Consider the following 9,783-nt stretch of genomic DNA (forward strand, 5'->3'; position numbering starts at 1 on the left):
ACGTTACAGTATTAACCTTAAAATGAGGGACAGGGTGAATCTCTCGCTAATTAACACCCATCTTCAGAAATGAATTTTTCAAGCACCAGAATAACTAAGGTTTTGCAATGATGGTGAAATGGTAGCCTTAAGTGGGTTAAAATCTTCCTATACGTCACAGAGGGAATGGCAAAATGCTTTGGTACTTTCACAAGTTTTCATTTATATTAAAGCTCAGAGTTGATAGAATTTTCTATTTGGTCAATATTAAAGGGATACTTTGGGATTTTGGCAATGAGGCCCTTTATCTATTTCCCCAGACTTAGATGTGTATACAATTTTTATGTCTCTACGCCAGTATGAAGGAAGTTAGATGTAGTGTCGCCAACCAATGCTAACTAGCGTTAGTGCAATGAATGGAAGTCTATGGGTATCTTAGTTAGCATTTGCACTGGAGCTAGTTTGCAACTTCCCAACCCTGTTACCCCTGTTGATAGACAGGCTAGAAATGTTTACATTTTCAATTGTTTTGTGAAGCTTGCATTCAATTGCCTCACCCTGTTGCACACAAGCTTCCATTCCACCTGTCACAAGGGGAATTCTCGCTGATTTAATATAAAGTCGTCAACCCTGTTACTTTATTTGCCACTTAATATAGTTTTTTTTTTTGAGATGGGAAAATATGTTTTTTACTAARTTGAACATGTGCTCTTTGTGACAGAATGTTACAATTAGGTGAAATTAAACGTTGTTTTTTCTCTCTCACTAAGTTACAGAACCCAAAAAGGACACATTTCCTGGAATAACCCAATAGCTCTCTCCTACAACTCCCAATATTGATCAATGGAACCTGCTCAGCATGTATCCCAAATGGCACCCTAGTCTCTACATAGWGCACTACTTTTGACCATATCCCTATGGGCCCTGGCCACAAGTAGTGCACCATATAGCACTATACAAGGGTGCCATTTGGGATGAAACTTCAGTGACCTTATCACTGTTTCACAGAATATGCTAATTTAAACATAAAGTCTGATTTACAATAAGATGTGCAGCACCTTATTTATACAAAAATACAGCATGAAAAACAGGATGGTCTCGAAAAAGACACCAGACATTCCATCATCACTCCATCATTGCATGTAAATAAGAGTCTAGTTCAAGCACATCCAGTCAGACAACAGTGTTGGCCTCGCGCCCGTTTATCTTAATGGGCTTCCTGGCTTCCTCCTCGGAGTAGAAGTGAGTGGCATGGCTTGCCATCCTCTTGTTACGGAACCGGGGAGWACCAGTTTGGGGGGCGATGGATCTGAACACCATCTCTTGACCATCAGGCAGCTCCTCTTCTAACCCTGTCTCCCTGACGGGGGGCATCCACAGCGTAGGGTGGAAACAGTAGTAGTAGAGTGTTTTAAACAGGACYCCCATCAGGTAGGTGAGGGGCAGAGTGGCCAGCAGGATGGGGGCGTAGGACTGTGTCAGGACCGGGTCTCTGTAGAACCACCATGAGACTAGCAGAATCCCTCCGTCCGTAGCCATGAAGGAGTGATAGATGATGCTCCTCCTTCTGGTCCCTCCCTCCGCCACGTTGAACCAGCTGAAGTACCAGATGAGCCCTACGGTGGCCCGGTAGAGCCATTCTCCGCCTGCGCTGTCCATGAAGTCTGTCTCCTGCCGCCAYACCCAGAACACCAGCACTGGCCAGATAAGCAGGAAGTGGGCAGCCAGGTAGGAGGGCAGAATTGTGGCGAAGAGGGCGACCGCTGCCACCCGCGGCGCGATGAGAAGCAGGTTCCACAGGAAGTAGACCAAGGCGGAGCCCCAGCCCTGCTTGGCCTTGTCTGGGAGGAAGGAACGCAGGGAGCGGTGGTAGTCCACCACCATCCAGGCTATGGAAGTAGTTGACGCCACGACACTCACACCTACAACAGATGTAAAACTATCAGAAAAATGACAAGAGGAAGTTTACTACATAGTAGTGCTGGGCGATGCTTTTTAAGTTTGGTTTGGTACTGATTTGATTATTCAAAAATAATCACGGTTATGCGATTTTGGTTTCGATTTTTTTTTTTTTTTTTGAAATACACTATGCATTATGTGGGTTGAACACTGTAACAACACAGAATAAAACAATTAATATAAGTCCCACGATGGTAGTGACTGGCCATTAGTACTTATCGCTTATTAACCATCACTTAATCACAATACTTTGTACCCGCAGGAGGCCTTTTGGTAGGCCGTCATTGTAAATAACAATTTGTTCTTAACTGACTTGCCTAGTTAAATAAAGGTTAAATAAAAAAAATTAAAAAAAATTGACTTTAATAAAATATTTGTTTTATTTGATGACTTTATTATTTCATTCCATGTCATCATCTCATCTCTATAGAGCTGCTGCCTCCTGTGCTGTCTGACAAAATCACTATTTTAGTAGTTCTTCAAAGTAAATAAGGTATACTATAATAACTGCTGAATACCAAATATCAATCACTTAGATCATGTACTTTCAGGCTCACGAAGCAACAGCTTTCTATCCCTCTCGATTGCGATTCTCTATTCTCTCAGTCTCCGTGTCTGCTCNCGATTCTCTATTCTCTCAGTCTCCGTGTCTGCTCCACACAGACCGGACAAGTTTAAGCGGACACGCAATGGATTATGGTCATTGTAGTTAATTACCACGTTTTCTGTGCTAAACTATGCAGAATATTGGCCTGTTGGAAACTATAACTCCCTACTACATTGCACAGTTCAAATCAAAATCAAATGTATTTATATAGCCCTTCTTACATCAGCTAATATATCAAAGTGCTGTACAGAAACCCAGCCTAAAACCCCAAACAGCAAGCAATGCAGGTGTAGAAGCACAGTGGCTAGGAAAAACTCCCTAGAACGGCCAGAACCTAGGAAGAAACCTAGAGAGGAACCAGGCTATGGTGGCCAGTCCTCTTCTGGCTGTGCCGGATGGAGAGTTCAGGCTTCATCTGATTTATCTCTACAGAAACTGCACATCGAGCTGACAGAAAAAAATACAATTCAAATAAAAACAAAAAAATAACAGAAATGTCGGTTAATGACTCAACACTAGCACATAGTCAAAAAGCTCCTGAAACTTGAGAGGAAGCGGATATAGAGAGGAAGTTGTGTGTAAACACAATGGGTAGCTAGATCATTGTGTAAACCATTGCTAAACTTACTAAGGGACACAATGATGGTATGAGGAACATATATTAACTCATACACATTTATTTTCTTCCTCTAAATACTTCCTATTTGAAAAATGTATTATGTGGACACACTAGACTAGAGTAGAAATCACCACTGATGCTGTAGGTCAGGGGTCCTCAGTTACATTCAGCGGATGGTTGAGAGCAGACACGGAGACTGAGAGAATAGAGAACCGCGATCGAGAGGGATAGAAAGCTGTTGCTTCGTGAGCCTGAAAGTACATGATCTAAGTGATTGATACAGTAGGACTACAGTATAGTAAAGAATCCCAAACCTAAGTGTTGCCTTTGAATTCAGATTGTTCTCAATTGCCTACAGCAGTGTTAGCCAATAGGTGACCTGCGTGCATAATTCGGCTCACGGGTGATTTTATTGGCCGAACCCCCCCCCCACACACAAAAAAAAATCTGAGCAAATAGGTTATTATTATTATTTGGGGGGGGGGGGGTGCATAAAAGACTGTAAAATCACCAGATAATCATCTAAAGTTATTTTRATTTAGGAAATATGTTCCCAAGTATTCCCACACATACATAGAGAGGCGTAGTATGTGATTATGCCATACTGTGTGATTGTATTTCCCTATCTGTTTGGGCTTCTTGTCGTCATTTTGCTGTGTACAAATTAATTACAACTATTTTCTGACCTTCAACCATCCGCTGAATGTAGCTGGGGACCCCTGACCTACAGCATCAGTGATGATTTCTACTCCAGTCTAGTGTCCAGAATAACAGGGATGTATCCCAAATGGCACTCTATGCCCTATTTAGTCCACTACTTTCCACCAGAGCTCTATGGGCCCTGCTCAAATGTAGTGCACAATAATGGAATACACTCTTAGAAAAAAGGGTTCCAAAAGGGTTCTTTGGTTGTCGCCATAGGAGAATCCTTTTTGGTTCCAGGTAGAACCCTTTTGGGTTCCATGTAGAACCATCTGTAGAAAGTAGAGGTCGACCGATTAATCGGAATGGCCGAATAATTAGGGCTGATTTCAAGTCTTCATAAAATTCGGAAATCGTTTTTTTACACCTTTATTTATCCTTTATTTAACTAGGTGTCACGTTCCTGACCTGTTTTTCCTTTGTTTTACTTTGTTTAGTTGGTCAGGACGTGAGCTGGGTGGGTAGTCTATGTTATGTGTTTCTATGTTGGGTTAATGTGTTGATATGGTTCTCAATTAGAGGCAGGTGTTTGACGTTTCCTCTGATTGAGAACCATATTAAGGTAGGCTGTTCTCACTGTTTGTTTGTGGGTGATTGTCGCTGTGTCTGTGTATGTTGCACCACACGGTACTGTCTCGTCTCGTTCGTTCTTTTCCTGTTCATGCGTTCTTCGTTTTATGTAGTTCTCATGTTCAGGTCTGTTTAACGTCGTTTGTTGTTTTGTAAATTATTCAAGTGTTCTTCGTGTTTCGTTTGTCTATTAAATTCATCATGGAAAATTACCACGCTGCACATTGGTCCTCAGATCCTTCTCGCCTCTCCTCGTCTGAGGAGGAGGAAGAGCTAGACTGCCGTTACACTAGGCAAGTCAGTTATTTAAGAACACATTCTTATTTTCAATGACGGCCTAGGAACGGTGGGTTACTGCCTTGTTCAGAGGCAGAATGACAGATTTTTACCTTGTCAGCTCGGGGATTCAATCTTGCAACCTTACAGTTAACTAGTCCAACGCTCTAACCAACTGGTTACATTGCACTCCACGAGGAGACTGCCTGTTGCGCAAATGCAGTAAGAAGCCAAGGTAAGTTGCTAGCTAGCATTAAACTTATCTTATAAAAACAATCAATCAATCACAATCACTAGTTAACTACACATGGTTGATGGTATTACTAGTTTATTTAGCGTGTCCTGCGTTGCATATAATCGATACGGTGCATATTCGCGAAAAAGGACTGTCTTGCTCCAATGTGTACCTAACCATAAACATCAATGCCTTTCTTAAAATCAATACACAAGTATATATTTTTTAACTTGCATATATAGTTAAAATTGCCTGCTAACCTGGCTCGTTGCGAACTCTGTGAAGACTATTTCTTCCTAACAAAGACAGCCAACKTCGCCAAACGGGGGATGATTTAACAAAAGTGCATTTGCGAAAAAAGCACAATCGTTGCACAACTGTACCTAACCATAAACATCAAAGCCTTTCTTAAAATCAATACACAGAASTATATATTTTTAAACCTGCATATTTTGCTAAAAGAAATCCAGGTTAGCAGGCAATATTAACCAGGTGAAATTGTCACTTCTCTTGCGTTCATTACACGCAGAGTCAGTGTATATGCAACAGTTTGGGCCGCCTAATTTGCCAGAATTTTATGTAATTATGACATAACATTGAAGGTTGTGCAATGTAACAGGAATATTTAGACATATGGATGCCACCCGTTAGATAAAATACAGAACGGTTCCGTATTTCACTGAAAGAATAAACGTCTTGTTTTCGAGATGATAGTTTCCGGATTCGACCACATTAATGACCTAAGGCTCGTATTTCTGTGTGTTATTATGTTATAATTAAGTCTATGATTTGATATTTGATAGAGCAGTCTGACTGAGCGATAGTAGACACCAGCAGGCTCGTAAGCATTCATTCAAACAACACTTTCGTGCGTTTTGCCAGCAGCTTCGTCGCTGTGCTTCAAGCATTGCGCTGTTTATGACTTCAAGCCTATCAACTCCCGAGATTAGGCTGGTGTAACCGATGTGAAATGGCTAGCTAGTTAGCGGGGTGCGCGCTAATAGCGTTTCAAACGTCACTCGCACTGAGACTTGGAGTGGTTGTTCCCCTTGCTCTGCAAGGGCCGCGGCTTTTGTGGAGCGATGGGCAATGCTGCTTCGAGGGTGGCTGTTGTCGATGTGTTCCTGGTTCGAGCCCCGGTAGGGGCGAGGAGAGGGACGGAAGCTATACTGTTACACTGGCAATACTAAAGTGCCTATAAGAACATCCAATAGTCAAAGGTATATGAAATACAAATGGTATAGAGAGAAATAGTCCTATAAATACTATATTAACTACAACCTAAAACCTCTTACCTTGGAATATTGAAGTCTCATGTTAAAAGGAACCACCAGCTTTCATGTTCTCATGATCTGAGCAAGGAACTTAAACGTTAGCCTTCTTACATGGCACATATTGCACTTTTACTTTCTTCTCCAACACTTTGTTTTTGCATTGTTTAAACCAAATTGAACATGTTTCATTATTTATTTGAGGCTAAATTGATTTTTATTGATGTATTATATTAAGTTAAAATAAGTGTTCATTCAGTATTGTTGTAATTGTCATTATTACAAATACATTTTAAAAATCGGCCGATTAATCGGTATCGGCTTTTTTTGGTCCTCCAATAATCGGTATCGGTGTTGAAAAATCATAATCGTTCGACCTCTAGTGTGTACTGTGTAGAGATGACTCACACTGTACCGTCCTGGCCTTGTTGTTGTGCAGCATGATGTGGGTCATGAGGGTGAGCTGCGGGGCGCTCTCACAGAAGGTCTCGATGAGACGTAGCATGCTCAGGTCGTGGGTCAGGTACACGGCGTACCCCGAGCCCTGCTCCTGTCGCCACCACACACGGAAGCCCTGCCATATGGCTGAGATGTGTCTGTGAACAAACACTGTCCGTTAGTATGAGCAGCAACAACCAACAGAAACACCTGCCAGGGACAATAGAACATACACACATGGGCATCATTCTAAAAATGTCTTCCACTTAGCTAACTTATCATCTGTGTAGGTGGGAAGTAAATTGACGAAACAGAGCACCATCATGAGCTGTTGGGTCCTTATACCACCTAAATTGTTTAAATTGCCATCTTGTGTGTTACTAAGCGGCAATAAACCAGAAGACACCTATCATTGTCAGAGAACAGGACGCAGACATAGGCCTATTTATGTCATTCAAAACAATGTCTTCCACTTAGCAACTTAACAGCTGTATAGGTGGGGAGTGAGGTTGTCAAGACAGAGCCTACTGGCTATGGTTACATACCTGACACACCGGAGTGGTAACTTGATTGGTTTCTACACAAGTCACATGTTATTAGTTGTGCATGAGCTGCTCTGTGAGCCTCAGTATTCACACCACAATGAGAAAAGTATACAAACATGTGCATCGTGAGCTGTAGGATCATTCCTGTACTTTGCCCAAATAGTTTGAATTCCCAATTAACTATCATGTGTTATTATGCACTTATTACATTGTATGTCCAGCCCAAATGACTGGCTTTTCTCGCTGACACACCTGTGAGTTGGGTAACTTGATGGTTTCTACATAAGTCTAATGTTATTAGCTGTACATGAGCGGCTCCGTGAGCCTCTCGGTATTAACGAGACAAAGGAAATTATACATTTCACAAATAGCCTGCAGCACATCATGTCTTCCTGTGGACTCTCTGACAAGTATTTATCTTATTTGGAGTGATGGCTTAGGAAATCAATTTCATAGGCTAAGTTACATTAAAAAACTTCTGAGGAAATKATATATATTATTATAATATGACCAAATTATTATATGACCAAATAATACAAATATTATACAATGCATAGTTTCATGGAACCCAAAAAATTATGCACTACACTGTAGCCATAGAATAAATATGTGGATTATGTAGATTATGTATTTTTAGACTACTGTGTCTAGTACACTGTGAAAAACAAGGTGTAGTTAGCAAAGATGGTCCACATGAGAATTACGTGCATGCAATTAAGTGTCAAACTAAAAAGCTAGCTACAGTACCTGCAAAAGAATCCGAGCTGAAGTACATGTAGCAGGAATGAAAGTTTGACGCAGCCTCCAAAGAGGACATTCTTGGCAGTTTGCTCATCGAAGCCCTCCAGTTCGCGGTCGTATTTGAACCAGAACCAGCTAAACATCTGGACCACTACCGAAGACAGGACCATAAGGCCGATCAACACTCCGAACCAGAAGAAATCCCCACGCGAGTAGAACTCCGTAGCGACCCAAATGTCGGATCCCACGTCAAACAAGAAGGTACACACACCGACTACCGAGAAAAGAAAATCAAGCCATGAGTACTTCGAAAACATTGGGCTATCCATAGCTAAATACCCCCTGTCCCGCCGCTCTCTAAAGTTTTTCAGTTAGCTGTCTTGCTTCATGCATTTGTTGTACCATCTTTAGCGAAAACTATCCGCTATCATGAGCTATCGAATTTTACAAGTCTAAAGAATAATGATAGCTCTCGCATGTTGTCCAATGCATCTGTTAGGAAAAGTAAACATGTAACACAACTTGTAGTTACATTTGAATGCAACAATGAAGCGAGGACAGGCATTTTAGCTAGCGATCACATCTCCATTGTAAAGTTGATCTCAAGAGGTGCGTTCAGTTGGATTGAACATTTGCTACGTTGCTTAACGGTTTGTACTGAACGACAAATTTCCCCAAAAGGTTCAAAGTTCTTGAACAGACTTGGAGGTACGTTTGTTCCGGTTGGTGGGTGTGGCGAGGTGTGGCTTGAAGCAAAGCGTGACGTATTTTAAGGGCAGCGGCCATGCTGACRGTGTTCCCCAACCCACAATTCAGCCATTCCCCATTTTTGAAATGTTCGTTCTGAACAGCACCGTTTCCGTTTAATTGAATGTTGAATGTTCGTACTGAACGCAGCCCAGTTTGAATKGACGCCAGTGTGGTGTGTCCCACACAACGATCAGCATCCAAATGTATAGAAGCCCCTCCCACAACAACACGTAGGAAACATCCGGAGTGCCTGTGCAACCCGATTAGACAACAGGGGTGATTGTAGTCTAATCGGGTGGCCAGTTAGTGGTCAAAGAAGATGGATGACTTTATGGGTACAAATGAAAGAAAACCATCTTTGCATTGACCATCCCATATCAGATTATTCCCATGTGCTATGATCAAATATACATACACAACTATGCATTAAGCAAACATATACAGTGCCTTGCAAAAGTATTCATCCCCCTTTGGCGTTTTTCCTATTTTGTTGCATTACAACCTGTAATTTAAATGGATTTTTATTTGGATTTCATGTAATGGACATACACAAAATAGTCCAAATTGGTGAAGTGAAATGTAAAAAATACCTTGTTTCAAAAAATTCAACAACAAARAATTTGACAGAAAAGTGGTGCGTACATATGTATTCACCCCCTTTGCTATGAAGCCCCTAAATAAGATCTGGTGCAACCAATTACCTTCAKAAGTCACATAATTAGTCAAATAAAGTCCACCTGTGTGCRYRYRMWYKRTCWSWYRMWYKMWSTMWRTATATATATATATATACACCTGTTCTGAAAGGCCCCAGAGTCTGCAACACCACCAAGCAAGTGGCACCACCAAGCAAGTGGCACCACCAAGCAAGTGGCACCACGTGGCAAGTGGCACCACCAAGCAAGTGGCACCATGAAAACCAAGGAGCTCTCCAAACAGGTCAGGGACAAAGTTGTGGAGAAGTACAGATCAGGGTTGGGTTATAAAAAAATATCAGAAACTTTGAACATCCCACGGAGCACCATTAAATCCATTATTAAAAAAATGGAAAGAATATGGCACCACAACAAACCTGCCAAGAGAGGGCCGCCCAC

The 9,783-nt window shown here is 41.6% G+C and overlaps 1 protein-coding gene across 2 annotated transcripts; it reads right to left on the reverse strand.

Annotated features, from left to right (window-relative positions):
* Positions 1 to 456: 456 nt before the first annotated feature.
* xkr8.3 (XK related 8, tandem duplicate 3) lies at positions 457 to 8,605 on the reverse strand. Of its 2 annotated transcripts, XM_023976650.2 has the most exons (4): positions 8,475 to 8,604; positions 7,949 to 8,216; positions 6,627 to 6,814; positions 457 to 1,901 (listed from the first exon to the last, which is right to left on the reverse strand). In XM_023976650.2, exons 2-4 carry the CDS (start codon positions 8,110 to 8,112, stop codon positions 1,153 to 1,155), a joined length of 1,101 nt encoding a protein of 366 aa, XP_023832418.1. In that variant the 5' UTR covers positions 8,113 to 8,216; positions 8,475 to 8,604; the 3' UTR covers positions 457 to 1,152. The 2 variants fall into 2 exon arrangements, with proteins under 2 accessions (XP_023832418.1, XP_023832416.1); XM_023976648.3 differs by having other exon boundaries at positions 7,949 to 8,605.
* Between the last annotated feature and the right edge of the window lie 1,178 nt (positions 8,606 to 9,783).

The sequence above is a fragment of the Salvelinus sp. IW2-2015 genome, linkage group LG31 (assembly GCF_002910315.2).
Source record: "Salvelinus sp. IW2-2015 linkage group LG31, ASM291031v2, whole genome shotgun sequence".
Classification (NCBI taxonomy): Eukaryota; Metazoa; Chordata; class Actinopteri; order Salmoniformes; family Salmonidae; genus Salvelinus; species Salvelinus sp. IW2-2015.